Below are 26,365 nucleotides of genomic sequence, written 5' to 3'. Positions count from 1 at the left end.
TCTTTCTTTCTCTCTCTTTCTTTTTTCTTTCTCTCTTTCTGTCTTTCTCTTTCTCTTTCTCTTTCTCTCTCTCTCCCTCTCTGTCTCCCTCTTTCTCTCCCTCCCTCCCTCTCTCTCTCTCTCTTTCTCCTTCCATCCGTCCGTCCGTCCGTCCATCCATCCATCCATCCATCCATCTAACATATTACAATTCTAATTCTCTATTAGGCTTTGTCTCACATGCTATTTAATCTATCTGTTGAGTTTTTAAGTTCGATTACTCTGTTTTTATGGAAATTCCATTTGATCTTTAGAAAAATCTGCTTCATTATTTTTTATAATGCTTGTTCTTCATTCTTATTTTCACGCTTCTCTATAATTTCTTTAACCTTGTTGCAAATAATGATTTTATATTCTGCGCCTTATAATGCCTAAAGTGGTTGCGATTCAACTTTTTCTATATATGCCCTGAAATCTTTTATGTTTTGACCTTTCTTACTTTGGGCTTTTACTTTTTCTAAGAACTTTATTTTGGGGAATATTTTGACATCTGGGTTGAAGTTGAATTCCCCCAGAGAGGAATTCTGCCCGTTGCCTGGGAGCACTGCCTTCTTCACGGCCACCCACTTCTCCTCTCGAGGTTTCTTGGGGATCACATGAAAAGCATGAATTGGACTGCAGAAGCCTATGAGAGTCGTCCTGATGTTATGAAATCTCTCCACACAGCACAGAGATGGAGATGGACAAATTTTCCTACTGTTTCCTTCTGAAGAGCAGGCTTCCTTTCCGACGTGCTCTTATGCCTTTAGGATCTCAGGTTTCTTCAGGGTCTCCCATTCCATTCTTCACTTGGGATGTGCCTGAGACTTCATCTCTTCACCTCTGCACCCCATGGAGGCATCAAAGCCACCGAAGTGGAAGCTCAAGGTCCCCAGGTTTCTGCAGACATCCTCGGGCACCATTTGGCTTTGTAGTTTTCTGGTACCAAAGATCCTCGCTTTCCCTTCAGTTTGGGAGACCTCGCTCTCATTCATTCTTCTCTCTGCGTCAACTCGGTGATATATTGAAGACATTGCTTGTTTCTGTATTTTACCCAACATTATCTCAGTCAGGATACACAGTCTGCCACCCTGCTGGATGCAAAGCCTCGGGGTTGGTAATTCCTAGGTATTTCTGTACGGGAAAAGGGGACCGAACTTGGCTTGTGATGCAGACAGATCTGGATCTGAGACCAGCTTCCACAGTCAATGTTTATAATTAGTCATCAGCTTTACGTAACGACACCTTTCAATTGTATGTTGAATTTCTGTTTGCAAAGCACTTTCACAGATAGCATGTGTTTTGGGAGTTGGATGCTGTTGTCTTTGGTGAATAGAGGAGATCACTGAGGGGGACCCCACTCTGACCTGGAACCCAAATCTCCTGACACTGAGGAGAGTTCTATTTTTGTTGTATTTTGTGTTGTTTTAGGTTCAATGATTTAAAAGAAGCCATTGGGTTGATTTCAAACTGTTGCATGAGACAGGTCGCTACTTGGACACTGTGTTGAGGAAGACTCTAAGCCCAGCGCTGATTTTCTTGATTAAAAGTCCCTTGATCAATTAGCAATGTCTGCCAAGGTCATAGGAGATGAAAATGCCACATTTGCTTTCCCGGATTTAAATGGCTCTCCTAACTTAAAAAATCCATAAGTCTTATATGAACAGGAAACAAATCTTTCGAATTTGGATGGTGTCTATAAGAGGAGATTTGGGGCATGTCAAATAAACAAGGCTCTTGTCCTGTTACGGTCCGTTTCCTTCGGGCTGTGAGTGACAGATGAGCATGGATGGGCTTTGGTGGTGGGAGTTTGTGTTCAGAGAAACCAGGACATGGTTGGGAAGCCATCTCATTGGCTGGCCAGCCACTTAGGGCTTCCACCTTGAGACTGGGCGGTGGCGGCGGGGTGGCGGTGCAGTTTTTTTTTTTTTTTTTCCAGTAACCAGAACAATGGCATAGCCTGGCTCAGGACAGTAATGTGAAGTCAATGTGCCTTTTCCACTTACGTGGCATTAAGAAGGTTTGATTTGGCCATGTGGTCAGCACGCATCGCGACTGCTCCTGTTGGCCAGCGTGTGAGCCCAGCACCTCCTGGGGAGTGATCTCCCCAGTGCCCGGCCCGTTCACGTTCTGTGTGGAAAAATCCAGCCGTTCCTCCTTGTTTCTCCCTTGCGCTCACACTACATCCCATTCATGACACTTCCGATGCCAGGTGTGTGGGCTTTTCCCAGGCCAGGAGATTCTCTCCGTGACACAACCTGGGTGTCATACGACTTAACTCAATTCTGACATTCACTCCTTGGAGACAGTGTCAGATCCCACAGGCTAGGGGCTCAGTCACACGAGATGGTTCCCACCCCACTTCACATGCCAATCCTGAGTCCAGGTTGTCACCTGTGCTTCTGACTGATCGGCTATAAATTTGGGATTCCCACAATCCCCTCCTTGGGTTTGATTAATTTGCTAGAGCAGCTCACAGAACTTAGGGAAACACTTAAATGTACTACTTTATTAAGGGATATGATGTGGGATACAGATGAACAGCCAGGTGAAGAGCTGTGTAGGGCAAGGTCTACGAGGGTCCCAAGCACAGTTGCTTCTGTCCCTGTGGATTGGGGTGCATCATCCTCAGTACGTGGATGAGTTTACCTAAAAGCTCTCTAAGCCCTATACTATTGGGAGTTTTTATGGAGGCTGCATCCCATAGGCGTGACCAATCCTAATTTTGCTTCCAGCCTTTCTCCCCTCTCCAGAGAATGGGGAAATGGGGCTGAAAATTCCAAGCTTCTAATCATGACTTGGCCTTCCAGTCACCACGCCCCCATCCAGGAGCCTACCTAGAGTCACCTCATTGGAACAAAAGATGCTCCTCGTGCTCTTATCACTGAGGAAATCACAAGGGTTTCGAGCTCTGTGCCAGGAACCAGGGCAGAGACCAGTGTATAGAGTTTCTGTCATCTCATGTTCCCTTCCTATGCGGGCTGAGAGCCCCAATCAACACTGCCAGCTACGGGTTAGAAGGGTTGTTTTTCCCTAAAAAACCAAACTGCAGGTGGAATAATCTCTCAAAAGGCAGGCACACTTGAGGCCATTTCTTTAGAAGATAGCTGGGCGGTGGCAGTCATTAAGGCTTCAAGGACTTTGCTGAAGTCCCTGCACCCCAAGTAGAGGCTAATTAGATGACCACATTGAATGAATTAATGACTACTGCCTTTTTAGTTATTTCTCCAAGGTGTTCATTACTGTTCAAATCTTGCTATCAAATTTATGTTCTGCTAAGGCCTTTGCAATTATTTTTCATAAAAATGTTATCGTTATCAGCTCCCCTAATGGTAATATGGAAAAAAAGGTAATTTCTCCCTTTGGAAGGCTTATTCTTATATTTATGTTTCAGATCATTGTGGCATATAATCAGGACGGGGAAAAAACAGCAAAGGTTGGCCTGGGGATTTAGATCTTCAGTAGATGAGGATGCTCCAATATGCAGAACCACTTCCCATCTTGGCGACAGTCCCTAGCTCTCTCTAGGGCAAAGGGTGACATTTATGACTCCTCATAAGAATTTTTCATCAAGCAGTGGGAGGTGGGGGGTGGGGGAGCCAGAGCGGCTTCCATAATTTAAAAATCCTTAATCCTGCCCCCAGGATCCGTGCCAGGTGGTGGCGGGGGGGAGGGGTGTTGACAAAGGACTGCCACCTTCTTCTCCCAAAGCCAGTTCCATCCCTGCCTCTCTTGCTTCTTCTGCACTTTTTATATATTGTTCCCCAGCGGGTTCTTTTTTTCAGAACAAAAGCCTCTTTGAAGATGCCAACTGGGGTTGCACAAGGAGTTTATAGTCCGCTTTTCTCTGTCTGCGTTTCCTGCCTCTGACATTTGCCTTCAGACTAATTATGAACTTTTTGGTTCCTTTTCCCCATTGCTCCTTCTCAAACAAAACTGTACAATCATTCCCATCATGAAATGGAAATCCTACTTGGCTCTGGTAGCTTAAGTATCACCTTGCCTAGAAACGGGATGAAGGGCATGACTTACGGCCATGTATGTCTTTCTGTCCCCAAAGACCTTGGCCTGTGGCAGAAATACTTAATAGAGCCCTGTTATATTAATATATTCATTCAGTCATCATGTGACAGGGGCTTCCCTTACCTCGCTGTGTGCTGGGTCCTGGGGATTCCCTGGTGACCTTGATGGGCACGTTGCAGGGTTATAAAGACAAACAGGCACTTAGCAGCGCTACAACTGTAAGTGTGCTAAGAAAATCTGAGATCTTTTTGCTCTATTTAGAAATAACCTACAGTTTTTTAAGGGCTACATTAACCTTCGGTAAATAATTTGACTTATCTGAGCCTCTATTTCTCATCCATAAAACGAGCCTAATACCTATGTCACTCTGTTGCTCTGGGGACGAAGTGAGGCCAGGTAATGAAAGCTGCCACTCCGGACCATCTCATGTCCTTCTGATGGAGCTCTGCTCACGTGGGCAGAGTTTCCCCTTGCCTTCTTTTCTAGTTCATCAAATGCCACTCCACTGGTCCCTCCTCGGACCCTTCAAATCTCACGTCACTTCCCATTCTATATCTTCCCCTCGTCTGAGAATCTTGCATTGTTCTTTAGAGTCTAGCCCCGGTACCTGGAGGTGGCTGTCCGTCTCTGGAGAACAGAGGGACTCCTGTTCTGAAATTTCCAGGAGGATTCCAGGGTCATCCTGGTGGGGAGAGCCCAGGGAAATACGTGTGTTTGTGTGTGAGAGAGAGAGAGAGACAGACAGACACACAGACACACAGACATACAGACACACAGACATGGGGGAGAGAAGTCTGGAGTGTGCCACATGATCAGGGGGAATTCAGGGTAGGCCCCAGCTTGCCTCCCTCCCATACATTATTCTGAGCCCGTATAGTTCCAGTCCTGTGTCTTCTTCTTTTGTAAAACCTTCCGCGATTATCAGCCTGACAACTGCTCATTCGATAGGTACATTTTCTGTGCATCGAGTGAGCGCAGGCACAGGGGACGTGGCCTCTGCCCTCATACAGCTTAGAATCTAGTGGAAGAGAGAGAAATACTAGACGACCACATAATAAAAGGAGTCCTGTTAAGTGTTCTGAGGGACAGGTATGAGCCTGTTACACCTACGGGTGGGCCCAGGGAGGGCCTCTGAGGAAGTGACATTTAAATCGAGGCTTGAAGAATGGGTAGGAGTTGGTGAGGTAGAAAGGGGGGCTCACTTAAGCAGACTCTCGGCACCAGGAGGCCGGACCCGCGTGACTTCCCAGCTCCACAGCCCGCACACCCCGCCCTGTCAGCCACAGAGGCGTTTCGTTTGGTCTGCGCTGCATTCATTTTTGATGCGTTGTTAATATTTAAAAAGGGAAATATATCCCATCAAGATTTCCGTCTTCCGTCAGAAGGTCAAAACTTCCGGGAACTCGGAGGCCACATTGCCAGGTGACAGACACCAGTTGGAGTGGAGGCGGGGCTACAACTTTAAACAGACTGGTGTTCCCCAGTTCACCCCAGTCCTCACCACTCCCAGTCGTCTCCCCAAAGTGAGGCTGGGTCTTAGCCACCACTTTGTATGACAAATGAAACATTGATTTTTTTTTTTTCAAAAAAATGAAATATTTATTGGATCCAAGTATCTAGCAATTGCGGAGTAATAAAAAGTAGACCGAGACGGGTTTCTGTTGCAAAGGAAGGTGACTCTAGCGTCCGCTGACTTCACTCGTGCTCACTGTCTGCCCAGACCGGGGGTGTGACAGGGTGGCCCCTCGCATTTCAGCCACTTGTTTTCCAGAGCAAACTGAGGCCCTGAGAGGGGAAGGTGACTTGCCCAAGGTCACGTGGTCAATTAATGACGGAGCCAAGATGGGAAACAGGGCCCTGGCCCTGACAGCATTGCTCCTGCCTGTGAGGGGCCAGCAGGCGCCACCCAGACGAGATTGTCTCCATGGCCCATGGTCTTGCGGAGATGCCCTGACATCCTTCTCAAACACCCTTCAGCATGCGGATTTATTCGACCACCCCGATATTGCCCTCCCTCTTGGAGAAGAAAATACCAGCTCTTTGGGCATCATCGAATGAAAAATCTGTAGATTCTCTCATCAGGGCATAATTCCATTTTCAGGGCCAGGAATGATCGGTTTGGGGAAATTTATTATAATCAGCAAAAGTGAAAAATGCAGAATGGAAAGCAAAGTCTATCCCCTGATTATTATCTCATTAGTTTTTAAATCTTTCTCTTTTTTTTTTTTTTTTTTGGTGCCAATTTTCTTATTCCTTACCATATTCTAGGTCCAAAGATCTGCCACTCGGTTTAAAAGGCAAAACCACATTATGGCACCTAAGCTAGCTCAGTCGCTGGGCCTTTCTTTGCGAAGGGAGAGAGTTAACCTGTGGCAGTTCCTCTGTGCAGCTGGAGCGGGGGAGCAGTGGTTCCCTTTCAGGAGCAGCAGGCAGGCAGGCCACCCTGTTCTCAGTGTGCCTGGCGTCACCTCCTGGGCCAGCAACTTGTACTGCGATGCTTCGCGTCTCTCCTGTCATTGACAGCAGCCAGTTGAGCGGTGAAAGTGCCAGAAACGGGGTAGGGAAACCACCCTCTTTCATCTGCTTCCAGTTTAGAGCCTCCAAGAGTGTCTTTGCTTTTCACAGCCGGATCAACATATAAATATTTACGATCAACTGCTTTCAGCCAAGGAAACCTGCTCCAGGCTGCAAGCAAGGGCCAGAGTCTCCTCCCCACAGATCACTGTGTGTGTGTGTGTGTGTGTGTGTATTTCAAGCTCTAGAGAGCAAATAAGCAAGTTCCTAGCCCTTAGGACAGCGAGACTCTCAACATCCTCTCACCTCTGGCTGGAGAGTGTTCTAATTGTTTCTGTTGTTAATAATGTTAACGACATTATCGTTAGCGAAACGTGATTGCATGTATCCTATTTTATAACCTCCCCCATCTTCCAAGATGTTCAATGCCTGCTGACAGCTGTGAATGCTGAATTCTTAGTTCTTGTCATGCTAGAAGCTCTGGCTAGGTCTGAGGTACAGACAGTCACTTGGAGTGAAAATCGCCTCACTTGTTCCGCACTAGCATAAAAGGTTTTACAACCCCTCCGTGTCTCAAAGGCATGTTTCCTTGAGGAGAAAACAGTGGTGTTTGGCTAGCGTTGGAAAGCATTCTTTTGAAAACCTTTCTGCTTCTTTTTCTCCCAGTCGAATCTGAATCTGAGCCTTGATGGGTCCCAGGACCTCACAGCGGGCAGGCTCGTGGGGGCTCACATCCTGGTTCCAAACCCTCAGTCTCCCTGGAGAAGGTAGCAGAAAAGCAGTGGGATCATATGAATACAGGGTGGTTTGGTTGAGCCTAAGTCTTATTTGGATATGATTTGGGAAAGTAGGAATGCCAAGCACTGGCGCTGCCCAGGGCTCAGACATGCCTCCCTGGCCGGAAGGAAGTGCCTCAGAAGCCCTGTGCCAAAGGGCATTGTGCTGGCTTAGTAACTGTATCTATATTAAAGAGAAAGTGACAAGCATAGGGTTAGCATGCCATCGGAGCCTACCATATCACCTAGAAAAGTCAGGGCACACAGTGCTGCTTTAAAATCCTGCCCAAAGGCCCAAGAGCATGTGTTGGAGAAGACCAGCTGCTGCCAGATGCCCATGAGGTCTAGGCTGTGGAACTCAGCCTTGAAAATGTCTTTGAACCCCGCCTCCTTTCACAGAAGCAGACGCTTCAGCATTTTGGAGGGCTGCAGCGTGAACCCCACTGTGGGAGAGAAGATATTTTGCCTGCTCTGTAAAGAATGAGCTGCAGCCCTTTGAGTTCCTGGGGTCAAGGAGGTGATTCAGTGGAGGCTGAGTGCCTGGCCTCAAACCACCTGCCCCAGGTCTTGACCTTGGAGGATCCTCAGCAGCCCCTTCCCTTGCTCATCACCTGAATGTGCCCGGAGAGTCAGGCAGCATTGGCTACTTGAACTGGGACTGTCCATCCGAAAGTGTCCAGACCATTTTTTTTATGAGACACACATATTCCTGCTCCACATCCACCCTGTGTGTGTTGATTTTTTTCTGTTCCTTTTCCCAAGAGATGCCAGTTTGGCAACACCCAGGCTGCCGCTCTGACTGAGATCTTAGAGATTTTCATCCATAACCCTGCAAAGCCCTAGGGCGGTTCTTTGTGCTCGCTACATTCCATGTAATTGGGGGGTGCACTGGAGTGTCTCATTTGAAGTCTGTTACGCCTCCGGTAAGAGCTCAGGTGAGGCCAGTCCCCACCGGGGCCAACTGTCCAGCCTCCCCTCCCACTGATACCTCAGGGGAGAGTGTCAGTGAGCAGAAGGGACAGAAGAAAGTGGATGAGGATGGGAAATAAGGAACCCACTGTGCTCACTAGGATGGTGGCTGAAGGAGGCGACTTTGCATCACTCTGTACATCGCTTAATGCCCCTCATCATAGCAAATAACCTAGAAGAGGCCTGGGCAATGCAGTTTCTCACAGAGCCTTACTTTAAACATTCAATATATGTTGGCACTGCTTTGCCGCTTATTTGAGTGCTACTTATTATTTTAAAATACTTAAGTGCCTTTTTAAAATTCCTGTTTTAAAAGAAAACCCAACTCTGTTGCCTTGTTTAATTTGGATGCTGAAAAAGTATAAGGTATACACTTGTGTTTGCAGCTGGGGCCTCCCTTCAAAAGACACATTATCATCAGAGATAATTGGAGAAGTTGTGGGTAATTGAACCTAAAATTTGGGATCCTGCTTTTTTTCACTTCACATGTGTCCTAGGTATTGTTCCTATTGCTACATAATTCACAGTAATTTCCATGATTGCATCAGTCCATTGAATGGCAATGTCACTGTTTGCTTATCTATGCCTCCGTATTGATCACTTTCCATTTTTCCATAATCATAAATAACTTTGAGCCGACTGTCTTTAGATTTTCCCATGTCTTTGCATTATGTCCTTGAGATGAACGCTTGGTGATGTCTCATACAGAGAGAGGATGAATGTGTTTTAGGCAGGCCTTCTCAGACTTCGGTGTGAACACAGGCCACTCGTGGACCTTGTGACACCAGATTCTAACTCTGTAGGTCTGGGGCAGAGCTGAGATCTGTGTTTGTAGCAAATTCGATGATGCTGAGGCTGCTGTTCAGGTGCAGAGTACTTATAAGACCTGTTTTACCCAGGTGCTGTGTGGGCTCTTTCCCTAGGAGCTCCGCCCCTCAGCAGCATTTTTAATCAAGAAGAAAGTTTTCATTAGGCAGGTGTCCAGAGAAAGTAGGAGCTATAGCACCTGCCTTCAAGAAAAGCATCTAAGCTCAGTCCTGGGTACCATTAGAGTTCCCACATACACACGCATGCATGCACACACATGCACATGCACACACACGCCAGTGCCCACTCCAGACCAGCAGACCAGTACAAACAGTATGTCTGGCAATGGGACCTGGCTAGCGGCATGTTTAAAGCTCCCTGGGTTTTCAAGGTGACTCTGTGTATAGCCAGGGCCGAGGACCGTTGCTCTAAGTCCACCTGAGATCTCACTGAGTTCCAACTGCGCTTTAACTGTGACTGGATTAAAAGCTTTGGGGTTACATATGTTACACCCAACTCCACACTTTTGACAAAGGAGTTAGCATACCCGTGAGTTGTCTTTGCAATTGTAAAAATCAGTGTTCATAATTTCTGAGAAAACAAGGAATTTGGCATCACTGGCTTCTCTGTCAGACTCTCTCCTCCACAGTGTTTGCCGGCCCCACCTTAGCGAATGCCACCAAGCCAAAAATCCCTTACTTTTTCTCCCCCTTCAAATCCGAGTCATCTTCACAGTCTTTTCTTCTGCATACACTTTTTTTCCATAGGGTACTCAACATATTATCTTAAAATAATTCATCAGCATTGCCATGTCCGTCAACCAGACCCTGAGCCCCTGAGACCAGACACAGCATCTGATGTATCTTTTTATTCCCCACACCTCGAATAGTGTCTGTCTAGCACATAGTAGCTACCTGTCAAATTAGAGTTGAATGTACGAATGAATGAAATAGAAGAGATTCTTCTCACATGTAAGCCTGGAAGATCATTCTCATGGTTGAAAGTTTAATACCATAGTGTTTCTAGCAAGAATACAGATTGTCTAGACGGTGCCTGTGCCCACAGGGTCCTGGCCTGGGGCGTGCGAGATGGCAGACAGGGCGCCCAGGATGCACTGTGTCCCTGCCGCTCACCACCTACCAGAGTGACACCTGCTGTTTCTCTTTGGCAGTTGCCTTTTCGGGCCTCGGCTTCACGACGTTCTACTTGGCTGGCAAGCTGCATTGCTTCACCGAGAGTGGGCGGGGGAAGAGCTGGCGGCTCTGTGCTGCCATCTTGCCCCTGTACTGCGCCATGATGATCGCCCTGTCGCGCATGTGTGACTACAAGCACCACTGGCAAGGTGAGTCCCTGCCCAGGGCCTGCCCGGTCCTCGCTGCATCTGCCACTCTCCCGCGGCGGTGGGTGCAGAAACACACCTGTCTGGGAGCAGTGCCCACCGTCAGGAGCGAGAGTAGGCCGAAATGACAGCGCGGACACAGTTTTAAAGAAAGAACACCTGTTCAGGCGAGTTCTGGCCCCAGTACTGTCCTTGCTGGGGACAGAATTGGAGCGCTTCCTCCTTCATGCTCAAGGAGATGGCGCAGGTCCTGCCAGGATGGCAGGCCCTTGGCCTCAGGCCCAAATGTGACTTCCCCGCTGGATCAGTCCTCGGACTTGGTGCCGAGGGGGCTTTGGCTCCTTTTATACCTCAAACCCATCCCACAAGGCCGTGTTTCTCACCGCGGATGTGCTCCCAAAGGAGGTGTCCATCCCAGGGATCAGTGCCAGCAACGCTCCAATCAGCCGCTACAGGGCTGGGCGGGGCTTATGCATAGTGATCGCACACGCACAAAATAAGGGAGGTGCTTGTTCCTGGAATAAAACAAGCCGTCTTGTGTCCCTCTGCAGATCAGCGGCTGCTCCTAGCCTGCCTGAGTGGCAGACAGAACCTGCCACATGGCAAACAGGGAGCAGAGATGGAGGTCGTGTCCACAGGGCATGGCCTCTGGGAGTACAGGGTCTGGGGGCATGTTTTCCAGAGGGCAGTCCTCGGGTCACTTGACCAGGCCCCCTGAGCTAGGAATGGGACTCTGGGGCAGGGTCTGGAGTGGTGGCCAGTAGTCTGCATTGTTAATAAGCCAGCCTGTCATTTCCGGTCGTGTCTGAGCAACACAGGGGAGGCCCCCATGATTAGTCCGTGGCGTGCCCCTCCTCCCCCTTTCCTCCTGCAGCCCAGTGCCTCGTGGGACCTCCATCTTCTCACCTCTTCCCAGGCGTGCATCTAGTGCTAGGGAGGCGGCAGCTGAGGCCAGAGGTGAGGGGCACCTTCTCCCCATCCTCTCTGGGGGCCTCCCGCATCTCTCAGTACCTCCCCAGCTTCAGCTCCACCCTCTGCGTTCCTAGACTCATACTCTGGCCATCATGAGCCTTTGACCTGGTGGGGTTACGGGTGCGGGGCAAAGAGAGGCTGGTGTGTGGTCCGGCCAGGTGGATGCATTGAGTGCTGATCAGAGTCTTGAGGCCCTCCTCATGGGGGTGGTCAGTAGAGGGGCACACGCTGGCCTTGAGCCTGCCCTCGTTCGCTACTTTGCTCAGTGACTTGGATGAGGTTCCAGGTAATCTGAAGCTACATCATGCGAGGGAAGCAGGAAGAGAGTGACCGAGGAAGCTGCACAGATGTATCCATTGTGCCCTTGGATCTGGGAGTATTCTCCACCAGAATCGTTGTTGTTTATCTAACTAGGGCATTTCCCCCTGAAGAATATTATGGGCCGGATGGTGTTTTATGGACTGCTTCTCATTTCTCCCTTGTGAACTATAGTTCCTCACTCTGAACATGGGAACGATAATCCCCAAATATTTCACAGAGCTGTTTCATAGGCTGAATGAAATAATGGATCTGAATGTACTCTGTAAATGAAAACGCATAGCACAAGTGCGAATTGGTATAGTTGTTTTAGTGCCTTGTTTCTAAAGAAGGATGTGTCGTTATATTTCCCAAACAACTGATTTAGAGGCAGTTGTTTTGAGAACATGGTCTATTTATGTGAATGCTGGTTTTCACTTTCATTCAGCCACTTTGGATTTGAGAAGTGATCAAAGGTTTCAGAATTGGATAGATTTCTGCTTTATCTTAGAAGCCAGTAAGAACCTTTGTGTAGTGATATCGTTCTGAAAACCTAAGATGTGAGGTCCGCCTTGCTCGAATACCCTTGGTCCTAACTGGCTTTCTTACTCATCACCGAGCGGTGGCTGGTGCATCGTGGAAGAATGAGGACTCTGTCTGTAGCTGTAGAGACACGGCGGACTCGTGCTGTGGCTGGCACGCCCAAGGCCTGCTGGCACGGGGCTTCAGACCTGCCCTGTCCAGCTGGCACAGGGACTCGGAGCAGCAGAGGGAGAATATTTATGCTCTGTGGGCTGATGGGAAAGCAAAACAAGACAGTGTAGGTTGAGTGAGGTTTAGGGCTGTACTTGGAGGGGTGAAGCAAAATTGTGATCGACTTTCTGCAGCCAAAATCGAATGCGCGTCGGTTGGTATAGGACACTGATGTGGCCCAAGTACCAGCTCAGCTGTGCCATCATCTGCTCAGCCTGTGTCCCCGGAGTCAGCCACGAGAGGAGCGTGGCCTTTCCTTGGATCCTCTAATGGGCTCTGAGTCGGGCTCATTTTACACAAATCCCCCTTTATGAGGCCACCTGCCAGTGTCTGCACCGGTGGTCTCAACATGTGGAGGCAGCCGTTCCTCCCCGGAGACAGTGAGCAATGTCTGGAGACGTCCTTTTGGGTACAGGCCAGGTGTGCTGGTACACGTGCTACAGTGTGCAAGATCGCTCTCCCCACAACATAGGCTTACCCAGCCCCAGACGTCTGCCCTGCGGTCTGCACAGCACCGCAGCTCTGTCTGTCTTTCCCTTATTACACGTTAAGAAGCAGCAGTGTTCAAGGGGCGGGAAGCTGTATTTATTCGACACTCATTTATTAAGGGAGTAATCAAGGAGGCCTCAAGGTTTCCAGCTGGGAGAGGGGATGAACTGTGAGGGCTTCAGCCACTGCATGGGTGGGTGTCTGGGGTAGGTTGCTTGCCTGAGATAAAGAAGTCATTGGTTTCGTTTGGTGGCTGCCCAGTAACCGTGACCAGGGGCCGTCTATCACGACGAGAATCCCCGTGGGGCTCCACAGACGTCAGCAAAGCCCGAGTCCCTCTCATTAGAGACTTCCGTTAACAGCATTAGTATGAGATTTTTATGACTCCATTTCAATTTTGCTATAAGCAACTGTGGTCAGCCTGTGCAGTACCCCTTGCGTAGTGTCCTTGCAGAGTGTGTCTGGTTTCTTGATTGCACAGTCGAATCCAGTAAATAGCCACGATCCCACATGCCTCGTCCTCTCCATTATCTGGCCGCTCCCAAGTCGCAGTGACAGCCTTGCTTCCTTTTGCTCCAGAGAACTCTTCTCCCCTCTGCTTTCCTGGATCGTCTCTGGTTTCTCTTGGCTCTATGTTCAGAAAATTTCCAGAATCCAAGTTCCTCTTCCCACCGTTGCCTGGGTTACTGCCAAAGCCCCCTGCCCGCCTCCCCGCTCCTCCTCTGCCCCTCACACCGCAGCCAGCGTGAGCCTTTAACCCGTGAGCCGGTGCGTGCTACTCCGCTAAGAGCCCCCGGTGACATCAAAGCCCTGGTCCCGTGGTGGCCTGCAAAGTCCCCTGCCGAAATTCCCGCCTCGTCGATGGCACTTTCAAACCCCTTCTCCTTTTTGCTCATGCCAGTGCTGTGCTGGCCTCTTGTGCTCCCTGCTGCCCGTCCCACCTCAGGGTCTTTGCCCTGCCTTGTGCCCCGTTGCCTGGAAGGTGCTCCTCTCAGACGTGGGTGTGGCTGGTTCCCGTCCCTCCTCCTCCTCTTGGCTCAAGTGTCGCTTTCTTGGTGAGGACATCTTGTGATAACTCTCCCGTTAAATGCAGCTCACCCTCCCCACTCTCTGTCTCTGTCGCCTTGCTTATTTACCACCATCTGTTATGTATTGGTTATTGTCTGTCCTTGTGCACTAGCACAGGAGTCTGCAAACTTTTCCTGTAAAGGGTCAGATAGTAAACATCTTAGGCTTTATGTGGGCCAGAGAGTCTCTGTTGCATCTGTTCGGCTTGGCTGTAGTCATGTGAAAGCAGCTATGGACAATAAGTAAATGAGTAGTTGACACCGTTGGCTGAACTCTGCACTAGAACATAATCGCCATGTGGGAGGAGATTTCTGTCCCTTTTGTTGGCATGGCACAAAGTGGGTATTGTGTTAGTTTCCTCGGGCTGGTGTAACTAAGTTCCGCGGACCGAGCAGTTGAGAACGATAGAAATTGTCTCATGGTTCTGAGGGCCAGAAGTCTGAAGTCAAGGTGTCAGTCACGCTCCCTCTGACACCTGTTGGGGAAAGGTCCTCCTTAGCCTCTGCCAGCTCCTGGTGGCCCCAGATGTTCCTGGGCCTCTGGCAGCACAGCGCCAGCCTCGGCCTTCGCCCTCGCACGGTGTTTTCCTGGTGTTCTCCACGTCATCTTCCCTCCGCGTGTGTCTGCGTCCAGATTTCCCATTTTTATGAGGACACCAGCCAGGTTAGATTGGAGCCCACCTGAACGATCTGATTTTAACTTGTTTACCTCTGCACAGACTCTACCGAAACAAGGTCACATTCTGAGGTACTGCGGTTAGTTAGCCCTTCAACATATCTTTTTTTTGGGGGACACAATTCAACCCATAAGAGTGCTCAGTAAATATATGTTGAATAATAAATGATTTTGACTAAATCACATTCCTTTCTTACTAGTACCACTTTTTCTTTATGTTGGTTTTACAAAAATTAACCTTATTCTTGGCAAGTTCCTTCCATTTAAAAATGAACCAAGAAATTACACTTTAAACATTCCTTTATTCATTTTATCTCTTGTGCCTGTGTGCCAGGCGTGCCATCTTGGAGGCATGGCATTGAGGAAGACAGACGTGGCGGCTGCCCTCCCAGCTCGCAATGTACCAGGTAGATCGTGTATGCTCCATGCTATATAAGTTCTTTTAACGAGACTCAAAGTTACAGAAACAGGAAGTTTTACTAGTAGAATGAAAAGAACAGAAACAGTCACATGGGATCGTTGAGTTTGCCAGAGCTGATTCTTACCCTAGTATCTTGGATAATGGAACCTAAGGCATACAAAGTCCCAAGTTGGGCAAGCTCTGTGATGGATGCTGCATGTTGCCATGGTGACTGAAAGGGATGTGTTCCTCCTGGGACTTGACAGCACATCTTAAGAAGCATTTCTGCTTGTTTGTGCCAGAGCAGGGGAGCACGGCCAGCACCTCAGTTTGCCAGACCCCGTGAGAAGGGGGTGGGGTTGTGCCCATTTTAAAGGTAAAGATTCAAATCTAGTCTGCCTGATTCAAAGTCTGGGTCTCTTTGCACTATTATCGGACCCATCTGGTATGGATTCCTCTACCCCTTTTAATAGCTTTGTTGAGGTATAATTCAAAAAGTCTCCCTTTTAAAGTGTACAGTTCAGCAGGTCTTCATATATTCAGAATTGTGCAATCATCACCTCTAACTCCAGAATATTTTCATTGTCCCCCCAAAAGAAACTCACACCCTCCCTTCTCCACAGCCCCTGGCAGTCACTAATCTACTTTCTATTCTGGGCATCGCACATACACGGACTCACACAGTATGCGGCCTTTTGGGGCTACGTGGTATCGATTGTTTAGTGTATCTTGTAAACATTGTCAGTGCATCTCCGTTCACTGAACATTTGCAGAATAATAACTGGGGAGATGAAGACAAGCGTGGCACTTAAAGGGAGTCAACAGCGAGTTGCAGGTGTGGGGTCAGAAGAGGTACGCAGATAGTAGCCCCAAGAGCCCAAGGGGCCCCGGGCCTTGCTCGGGGCACAACAGAGCCCTGAAGCCCCATAGAAGACCTTCTTGAGCCCACAGCAGAAGTCTGCTCAGCTTACATCCTACGTAATTAGAGACACCGCCCCTGTGGTAAGAGACGGGCCTTCCTTCCTTCCTTTTCTCAACTAGGTCACACCTCTTCCTCCTTCTGCCCGGAGACTGCAGGTGCCCTCCCTGCCTCCACCTCCCACTTCCCCTGGTTCACGCCTACTCATCCTGCAGAGCTGGCCCATGGGTCATGTCCTCAGTGAAACTCCCCTGGTCCAGGAAAGCCAGGCCACCCCACTGGGTGATCTCACAGATTCACACTTCTCCTTCGGGGCATGTATCATAGCTGCAGCTCACTAACAAGGCTATCACTATTTAGGACTGTGGAGCTTATCTGTGTTCTTTAGGCTCATGCCCCAGGACCAGGGAGCACACCTGACACCTGTTACCAAGCAATACATGTGCGATGAATGAACGACATCAGTGCTGAGTGAGGAGTCTGTGTATTTGTATTCCAGGGACACTGAGATTCCTGTATTCCCCTTTTGAATCCTGCCGTCCCATGCTACCATGTTTTCCCTAGTAAAATCCTGCTTGACAAATACCAGGTTCTGGTCAAGAAAGCAAAGTAGATAAATGCTGTGCTCACCTCCTCCCATGACCACATTGAAATTACAACTAATTATAGAACAATCAACCTGGAGCATCATCTGAAGACTAGCTGAATGGAAATCCTATCACTAAGGTTATAAGAAGAAGCCATGTCAAGACTAGTAGCTGGGGCAGAGACACCAAATGGGCTGGCCACACACCCCTATGTGTTGGTTGAGCATCGGGAGGGATATTGCAGCTGCAGAGATTCCCCCATGGGGAGTGAAGGGTCCCAGCCCCACATCGGCCTCCCTAGCCCATAGCACCAGCGTGAGGAAGAAGAACCCCCACAGCATCTGACTGTGAAAAGTGGTAGGGATCATGTTCATCTGTTGAGACAGAGGCTGCTGGAAACCCAGAAGTCCTCTGGAAGGGCTATCGCAGAGACTCGCTTGTTCTCAGGTACTTACCCTGGGCTCCTGCAGAGGGTCAGCGGCTCAGGAGTTACCAGAGACATACGGGGATAGACTGAGTTATGTGGCTTCAGGGCAAGGGCTGGTGGGACAGCCACCATGGTCCCCATATTAAGTCCTCCTCTCATGCAGCCTGAGTGGGCACCGTCTTGCCTGTGTTGAGCCCTCCCACATGGCCAAATCTGAACCTGCATTAACCTGGTGAGATGTACTTGCTTCACCCTGCTGACTCCCTGGGACCCCACCTCACCCAACTCATGTATATCACATGAAGCTCTTTCAGTGGCTGAGCCTTATGGGTAGCCAGCAGATGGTATCAGGCCTTGGGGTGCCCTGAGCTGTCCCAGGCTGGATACTCAGGGCAGCTGACCTCGGTTTGCAGTGTGGCCTCTCCCACGTGCTTCTAGGTCCAGCACAGACAGTGACCGACTGTGGGTGGCTTTGTAGCTCCTACCAGGTAGCCCTAGGTGGTGACAGGCAGCAGCTGACCTTGGCCTGCATGGGAGCCTCTCCTAAGAGGCTCCAGAATAAATGCACCTGGAAGCCAGCCAGCTTCAGACCACAATAGAGCACCACCCGATTATCCCACAAATGGCACACCCAAAGGGTGGTCTCAGGCACCAGAGCCCACTGGAGCAAATCCAGTGGGGTTAGCCCATACACAATAGCTTGTACCCTATAGGCATGGCCAATTTTCACAGTCAGTCTCACCCCGGACATACCAGCAGCAGTCAAGGCTCAACTACAACAGGAGAGCACACACAACTCGCACAAGGGACACTCCTGGAGCTCCTGGTGCAGGTGATCAGGGAGACTGTGCCACTGGGCTCCACAGGACACCTACTACGTAAGGCCATTCTGCCATGACTGAGAGATCTATCTACCTAATACATAGAAACAAACACAGAGAGGCAGCCAAAATGAGGAGTCAAAGAAAAACGTCCCAAATGAAAGAACAGAACAAAACTCCAGGAAAGAAAAAAAACTGAACAAAATGGAAGCGAGCAATCTACCAGATACAGAGTTCAATACATTGGTTATAAGGATGCTCAAGAAACTTAGAACTTCAACAAAGGGATAGTAAGCATAGAAAAGGGCATTGAAATATAAAAATGAACCATTCAGAAATGAAGAATATAATAACTGAAACGAAGAATACACTAAAAGGAATCAACAGTAGATGAGATGAAGCAGAGGATCAAATCAGCAATTTGGATGACAAGGTAGCAGAAAACACTGAATCAGAACAGCAAAAAGAAAAGAGGATTTAAAAAAATTGAGCATGGTTTAAGGGACCTCTGAGGCAACAGTAACCATTCCAACATTCGCATCATAGGCATAGCAGAATGAGAAGAGAGAGGAAGGATTTAGAACATATTTGAAGAAATAATGACTGAAAACCTCCCTAACCTGGAAATAGACATACAGGTTCAGGAAGGACAGAGAGTCCCAAACTAGATGAATAAAAAGAGCCCCACACCAGGACACATCATAATTAAAATGGCAAAGGTTAAAGACAAAAAGAATCTTAAAAGCATCAAGAGAAAGACGGTTACCTACAAGGGACCTCCCATAAGACTGTCAGCTGATTTCTCAATGGGAACTTTGCAGGACAGAAGGGATTGGCACAAAATATTCAAAGTGATGAAAAGCAAAGACCTACAACCAAGACTGCTCTACCCAGCAAATAGGACTACATCAAATTTAAAAGTTTTGCACAGCAAAGGAAAACAATCAGTAAAACAAAAAGACAGCCCACTGAATGGGAGAAGATATTTGTCAATAATAACATCCAATAAGGGATTAATACCCAAATTTATATAAAGAACTCATACAACCAAACACCCCCCCAAAAAAACAACAAACAATCCAATTTTAAAAATGGGCAGAGGACCTAAATAGACATTTCTCCAAAGAGGACATGCAGACCGACAATAGACATATGAAAAGATGCTCAGCGTCACTAATCATCAGAGAAATGCAAATTAAAACCATAACGAGATATTACCTCACACCTGTCAAAATGGCTATCATAAATAAATCAACCAACAAGAAGTGTTGGCAAGGACGTGGATAAAAGGGAACCCTTGTGTAGTGTTGGTGGGGTTGCAAATTGGTGCAGCCACTTTGGAAAACGGTGTGGAGGTTCCTCAAATAATTAAAACTAGAACTACCTTATGACCCAGCAATTCCTTTTTTGTGTATTTATCTGAAGAAATCCAAAACACTAATTCAAAAAGACATATGTATCCCTATGTTCACTACAGAATTATTTACAATAGCCAGGATATGGAAGCCACCTAAGTGCCCATCAATAGGTGATTAAAGAAGAAGTGGTACATCTATACAACAGAATATTACTCAGCCTTAAAAAAATGAAATCTTACAATTTGCAACAACATGGATGGACGTGGAGGGTATTATGCTGAGTGAAATAAGTCAGACAGAGAAAAACAAATGCCATATGATCTCACTTATATGTGAAATCTGAAGAACAAAATAAACAGAAACAGACTCATAGATACAGAGAACAAACCAGTTGGGAGGAGTGTTGGAGGGCTTTATGAAAAAGGTGAAGGGATTAAGAAATACAAATTGGTGCTTGCAAAATAGTCATGGGAATGTAATAACTACGTATAGTGCCAGGTGGGTACTAGATTTATTGGGGTGATCACTGTGTAAGTTTTATAAATGTCTAGTCACTATGTTGTACACCTGAAATGAATGCAATATTGTATGTCAGCTGTAATCGAAAAATAAACAATTATTTTTTTTTAAAAGCCTTCTTGTTCTCCTCCTGCTCTTTCATTCACACATGCCCTACAGGATACGAGTTCATCAGTGACAATAGCCCACTCGAGGCACTTGATGACAGTCTCCCTCAGAAAGTAAGTTGTTATTTGAATCTCGTTTACCACCTTTGTAATAAAAAACAAATCCCAGAATGACTTTGCTGAGTAGGCGGCTTGGCTAAACCTTTCATTGCCCTGGTTACGTGTGATAATTCTGGTGGTACCCGAGTTACACTTCTCACTCATTCCATTAAATGGGAAAACAGCCTCCACAGGAATCACCATGCGCTCGCTCGCTTCCTCATCAATAAGCCTGGGGAACTCATATGTGGCATGATTTGATGTCTTGGTCAGTGATGCACCTAATGAAATTCCCCAGCACAGAAAATAGAAAGTCAAAAGACATTATTTGTAAGTTTTGCTGTTTGGTCTGTTCAGTAGTCAATGGCTCAAATGCTGATGTTGTGCATCATTTCAGATGCTAATGAAAATAACACCCCATGGAGCTGTTCCCTGGGATTGGACGGAAAGCAAAACAATAGTGCTACACTAAGACCTTGAACTAGACAAAGCCCTGCCATGTTCTATGCGTGCTAGTCATAGGATACAGAAGGGAGGAGCTTCTCCATTTGAGGAACCTGATTTAATCACATTAATTATAGCTCGTGACCCCACTCAGGAATTCATGGTACACATTACTTTTGGATTTCTTGTGACAGCCATTTTCTAAGTTCATTTAAAGTTTATTTAAAATGCTATCAAGTTTGGCCATGCTGAAGAGATTAGAACTCTAGACTACTGAGTTGCTGTGTGAGGTGAAGGATGGGGAAGTTATAAAAAGCCCCCAGGAGTTCTGGAGAGGAATGGTGATGAGCACTATGTTTTCTGGACGCTATATTTTAAGGTCTTGTTTTGTGATACGATCTTTAGAAGCGTGGTCTTATTAAATTATCCTCATAACACAGTGAGGCAGATGTCTCTGAGAGCCTGGAAAACTGAGGCTCAGAGGTCCCCTGACTTGCCGTATTGGGGCTGCAGTGTCTTTGCGTAAGGATTCCTCAGCCTAGAGGAGTCGCAGGTTGAGGGCGAAAGGAGGTCTTGGAGATCTTCCCAAGGCCCTAAACAGATTCCGAACAAGCTTCTCCAAGATGAGGCACTTTGGCACGTGGGTTATTTTGAGCCGAAGGTGACTGAGATCCTGCAGGTTCAGGAGAAACTTTTGCCCGTCCTTAACTATGTAGAAGAATCTTAATTGGGGCCTTGCCTATGATAACTTTCATGACCTCTCTATAAGGGCAAACATCTAATTACTGAACGTCTGCTCTTCTCATCGTCTATGAATTACCCTCCTCATCACTGAAGCCCGGGGTACGTTACCTCATCCTTAGCTTTTTACCTTACATTTTACCTTTCTGTCTCTGAACCTCTCATGTCTGTAGGATCTCTGACTCTTTCATGTATGTGGGTTTCCTGTACCTACATATGTATTTAAATTTGGTCATTTTCTCTTGTTAATCTATCTCGTGTCGATTTGATTATGAGACCATCTGAAAGAACCTGGAAGGGTAGAGGAAAATTTCTTCCTCCCACCCAGCTCCAGGTGCTCGTACCGGAAGTGGGTATGGGCTCCTGGGTTTCACTGTTGCCTCTCAGGTAGTCTTCCTCACGCTACCCCTACCTTGATGGCTACTCACCAGGGCTGAGTGGACACTAATATGTTTTTCTTGCCTTTCTGCACTTTGCTCACGCAGGGGAAGAGACGAATAAATACGTGTGCAGTAGCTCAGAGGGCAGCTACTCAGTCTCACTGTGTTTGTGCAGCTGTAGAGAAGAGGTAGCCACAATTATTTAGTCTCTTTAACCAGTCAGAATGACTTTTGTTTCTAAGTGATGTTTTATCCCAATCAAGGCTATGACTTACTTTCTAAATATGCCTTGGCACAGTTTCCACAGAATGTGAATGCTCAGTCTCAGTAGGCTGACACTGGGGATCAAACTCCTGGAACACTTAGGTAGGAAGGCTTCTTGGCCACCATGCAGCTGTTCACTGCTCTTATGTTACTGATGCTGTAACTGAGGCCCAGAGAGGGGTAAGGGGCCCCCACAAGGACACACACAGGACAACAACCAGAATCTGCCCCCTGAGCTACAGCACACACATCTATTCGTCAATTTCCCTGCGTGAGCAAAGTGTTGTTCCAGGTATTGAAGTATCAACAGCCAAGACCGACACAGCCCCTGCCTTCATGGAGTTTTGAATCCAATGTAAATGTTAAACAATTGCGTATTTTTCATTATTTTCCATTCTGACTGCATGTAGGGAGCGGAGAGCGGGGCAGTTAAAGTGTATACCTGGGAGACTTGGTCTAGTCTGGAGTCCAGGTGAGGCCTTATCACAGAAGGATGTTGAGTTGCGCTCCAGAGGATGAATGGAAATTGAATAGGGGAGGGGGCGAAGGAGAGAGATTCCAGGATTGGAACGGCGTTTGTGGAGGGATGAACAGGGAAGAAGAAGACATATTTGAGGAGCGGAAGGGAAGGCCGTGGCTGCAGGTGCGAGAGAGGGTGAACAGATCGGCAGGACCAGGTGTGCAGCCTTGAAGGTCACGGGGACTTGGTCCCTTCCTTAAGTGCAGTGGGAAATATTTCAATCGGGAAAATAACCTCATTTATTTGCACTTAAAAAACCATTATTAGCTGCTGTGCCCATACTCTACTTGCCAGAAAAGTGACTGGGCACTTGGCCAGCATGCAGTAGACCTTCATGCTGCCATTCCAAAAATGCCTGTGTTCTTTACCTATTTTTGCCACTCTATGTAAGTAAAATTTTCTGTAGTAAATTTATTTAAAAGAGCTTAAAGCTATTATAGAACTTTTTAATGTTTTACCATTAGCCTAGGAAAAATGCTGAAGGTAAAAGCAATTCATCAAAAGAAAGTAAAATGTCAAAATATTGTCCCTTTTCTCAAAAAATATCCCAATATTTCTAGATAGATCCAGGATACCTATAACAGGCTCAAAAAAGAAAAAAAGGGAGAAATGAGGTACAAATAGCTAAGCATTAAACAGTTTGTTTTTTTTGAAAGATACATTTCCTTGAAGCTACCGCAGATTCCCCTGCGGGAGACACAGGACCATGAACTCGTGCTTTAAACTGAGGTCAGTATGCGGTGTGTTGCTCCCTGGGAAGTATATGGAAACGTAACGCCCGAGCACTGATGGGTTAAGGGAGACCGGGCGGACTGCCCTGCAGTCATGGCCTGCTACCCTCTGAGAGCTGCGTTCAGAGAGCCTGGACTGAACCTTCCAGAAAGCAAGCACGGCCCCTCCGAGCAGCACAGGTGCAGGACACCAGAGTTCAAGTCCAGCTCTGTCACTAACGAGGCTATCTCGGAGAGCTCCACTGGCCTTTCTGAGTCTGCGTTTCTTCTGTAAATTGGGGCCTACGCTCCCTGCCTTGTGTGATGCAACAAGATAATAAATGTGAAAGTGGAAGCTTCCCCTCGCCCCTCCCCCCCCCAAATGGAGGAAAACGGTACAGCATGGCAGCGACCTTCATAAGAGTTCAAGGTTATTTTGTTAGGGCAGGAGTTCTGTCGTGTTCGGGTCTTTTTGGCAAGAATAATCCATAGATACGGTTAAAAGCGCACAGTTGCACACATACTACATGAGGGTTGTTGGGTGTGTTGCTGTCTCTGCTGGGCACTGGCTGAATGTCGTCTTTGGCACAGGGCTGCCCCATGTGGAGGGGCCTGTTTCGCCTGCAGATGCCTCTCCTACCTCATCTGTCCCCCTAACGCCCTCCAACTGATGGAGTCTGCAGCTCGTTGGAGGTCTGTTGATTTGCCAATCCTGGTTGTATCATAAAATGTTTTATTCGCTCTGTCTGTGCCTCAGAAGGTTCATTTCTTCCCTTGGAAGTCACTTTCTACAAGGCAGAGATCAGGGTGCCCACTGGGTTCCCATGGCACACCAGCAATATCACAGGACCCCAGCGGGAACTTGCTAAAGAAAACGAAATTGCAGCTCCTGGAGGTATTAGAGATTCCAGAGATGGCTGGAATTCTTCTAGATTTTGGAACCGATTTTAAAAATCAAGAATGCAAATCTGAGCTCACGCAATGCTCGGGCGCTGAGTAAAGAGACAAAGAGGGAATCAAATATACATCTTAAAGGAATGTTTAAGTTCTAGAAATGATAAGTTTGCAGAGGCCACCGAGACTTATACCTCCAGCGTAGTTTCTCTTTCAGGGGCTCCAAAAAGCAAACCACGTGCTGGAGCAGGTGGGAAAAGTATTCTGGAAAACACCGCTGGCCACACTGAAATGAATCGTAACGCATTTCTCCCGTTTTGCTTTTTCCTGCCCAGATTCTTTTGTCGGTGGAGTCATCGGCCTCATTTTCGCATACATTTGCTACAGACAGCACTACCCGCCTCTGGCCAACACAGCTTGTCACAAACCGTACGTCAGTCTCCGAGTCCCGACCTCGCTGAAGAAAGACGAGAGGCCCACAGCGGACAGCGTGCCCGGCGTGCCTCTGGAGGGCATCACGGAAGGCCCCGTATGACAAGTCTCTCGGGAGGATGAATGTGAGCCCAGGGCACACTCTTCCACCCCGACGTTGTAACACTATAGAAGAGATTTTCCGTAGTGTGTTTCTCATCATCTGTTTCTCAAAGTTATCCTTCTGCTTCCGTTTTGCCGATGGTGTTCCTGCTACTTTAAATGCCCACTTTCAACTTTCTTGAATTTGCGGAGGAAGGACACAGAGACCGTCCCCCAGAGACATGTGGAAGGAGGATGGGGTGGGTCCAGCTCGGTCGGTTCTTCTATCTGAAATGTTTGCTGTGACAGCCGCCTTTCTGTGTTCCCATGGTTGTACAACATAATAAAACCTCCCACCTGGAAGACGTGCTGTTGGCCGTCAGTGTGGGGAAAGTCATCTAGAGACACGTGGGTTCATGGCTAAGGCCTCTGAGAAGGCCGTGCTGCAGCCTCACACTCAGGTAGCCTGTGTGTCCTCCGCAGGGACCTGAGCTCTTGGCATGGGAAGTGACTCAGCGTATCTGGACCAGGGCAGACAGGCATCGGGGTTCAAAGCCTCCCCCCGCGCAGTGGCTTCAGGTGAAGACAGAGCCTGCGTCTGATTCCAGGTTCAGCTGTAGATTGTGGTGGGACAGGGGCTGCTGTTCCCTCTCTCCCAGCCCTCAGGTTACTGCTCCCACGGGGGTGGGGTGGGTCCCTTGTCCATATGATTGCCAGTTGCTGGGTGGCACCCTGGAGCTCCTAAATCCGATTCTGGGAAAGGAGAGCCAGGAACCTGTGTTGCGAACATTCACCCACAGGTGATTCTCAGGCCCCTGTGGCCTGGAGCCCCTGCTCCCACCCGTTTGTTCTCAAGGGACAGAATGGAAAGGAGACTATATTCTTTGGCTGTCCTCTGCCCTGGGCGGGAGAGGTCTCCGAAACGATGGTGCTTTATTTTCGGTTGCTCTTTCTCAGTCAGCGTGTTGTGTGCTGTGGGGCCACCAGCGACTCATCCACCTGCTGAAGCCCAAATCCTAGGCGTCACCCCCGATGGTGTCTTCCTTATGATCCCCTTCGCCCAATCCCTCAGCAACTCTTCTTGGTCCCGCCTTCAAAATACACCTCACGCTTACCTATTCCTCTCACTTCCGCTATTGCCACCCTAGTCCGAGTGGCCACCCTTTGTCACCTAAACTCCTGTGGTGCCTCCTATTGCCACATGCAGCTGCTCTCCCTAATCCATGTTCCACTCAGGGCCAGAGGGCGGATGAGTGTTCATCAGTCAGGCGTTATTTGCACAGAATTGACGTCACCTATTTAAAGCGCCTGGCTTTTCAAATTCGGATCATTGTATAGGGTGGTGCAGCCACCACCGCAGTCAAGACGCAGGCCTGGGTTCTCATCCTAGAAGTTTCCTTTTCTTCCTCAGAGCTCCCCTCCCCACACCGGTCCTCCACTCCCTTCACACACACACATATTTTTCTCTCATATTTTCCTATTATGTTCCTTTATGTCGCAGTTACATTATTCATATATTCTTATGGGCTGAATCGCATCCCTCAAAATTCGTGTGTTGAAGTCCTAACCCTGATGGTCTCAGAACGTGACGTTATTTGGAGATGAGGCCTTTACAGAGGGGATCAGTAAAAACGAAGTCTTTGGGGTGGGCCCCAATCCAGTAGGGCTGTGTCCCTGTGGGAGGGGCATACTGGAGACAGACACTCATAGAGGGAAGACCATGCGAAGGGCCCACTACGAGCCGAGCAGAGAGGCCTGGAACAGACTCTCCCTCACAGCCCTCCGAAGGGACGGACCTGCCGACACCTCGATCTTGGACTTCTAGCCCCAGACTATATGACAGACGTTCCTGTTGTTTAGGGACCCAGTTTGTGGTGCTTTGTTACTACAGCCCTAGCAAACGAATATCATTTTTTCCCCTTTCTGTGCCCACCAGAGTGTGGGTCTCACGGGAGCAGGGAT

The 26,365-nt window shown here is 48.1% G+C and overlaps 1 protein-coding gene across 2 annotated transcripts in view; it reads left to right on the top strand.

Annotated features, from left to right (window-relative positions):
- PLPP4 (phospholipid phosphatase 4) overlaps positions 1-24,800 on the top strand; it is a 116,866-nt gene extending 92,066 nt beyond the window's left edge. The window contains exons 5-6 of one of the 2 annotated variants that reach the window (XM_039870846.1): positions 10,279-10,449; positions 24,226-24,800. In XM_039870846.1, coding sequence (XP_039726780.1) covers positions 10,279-10,449; positions 24,226-24,425 — 371 coding nt within the window. In that variant the 3' untranslated portion in view covers positions 24,426-24,800. The remainder of the gene's footprint in view (positions 1-10,278; positions 10,450-24,225) is intronic. The other variant, XM_039870845.1, reaches the window with a different exon arrangement.
- Positions 24,801-26,365: the final 1,565 nt, after the last annotated feature.

Source organism: Pteropus medius, unplaced genomic scaffold (genome assembly GCF_902729225.1).
Source record: "Pteropus medius unplaced genomic scaffold, Ma_sr-lr_union100, whole genome shotgun sequence".
NCBI lineage: Eukaryota > Metazoa > Chordata > Mammalia > Chiroptera > Pteropodidae > Pteropus > Pteropus medius.
The sequence above is the reverse complement of the archived record's forward strand: the minus strand, read 5'-3'. Positions and strand labels throughout refer to the sequence as shown.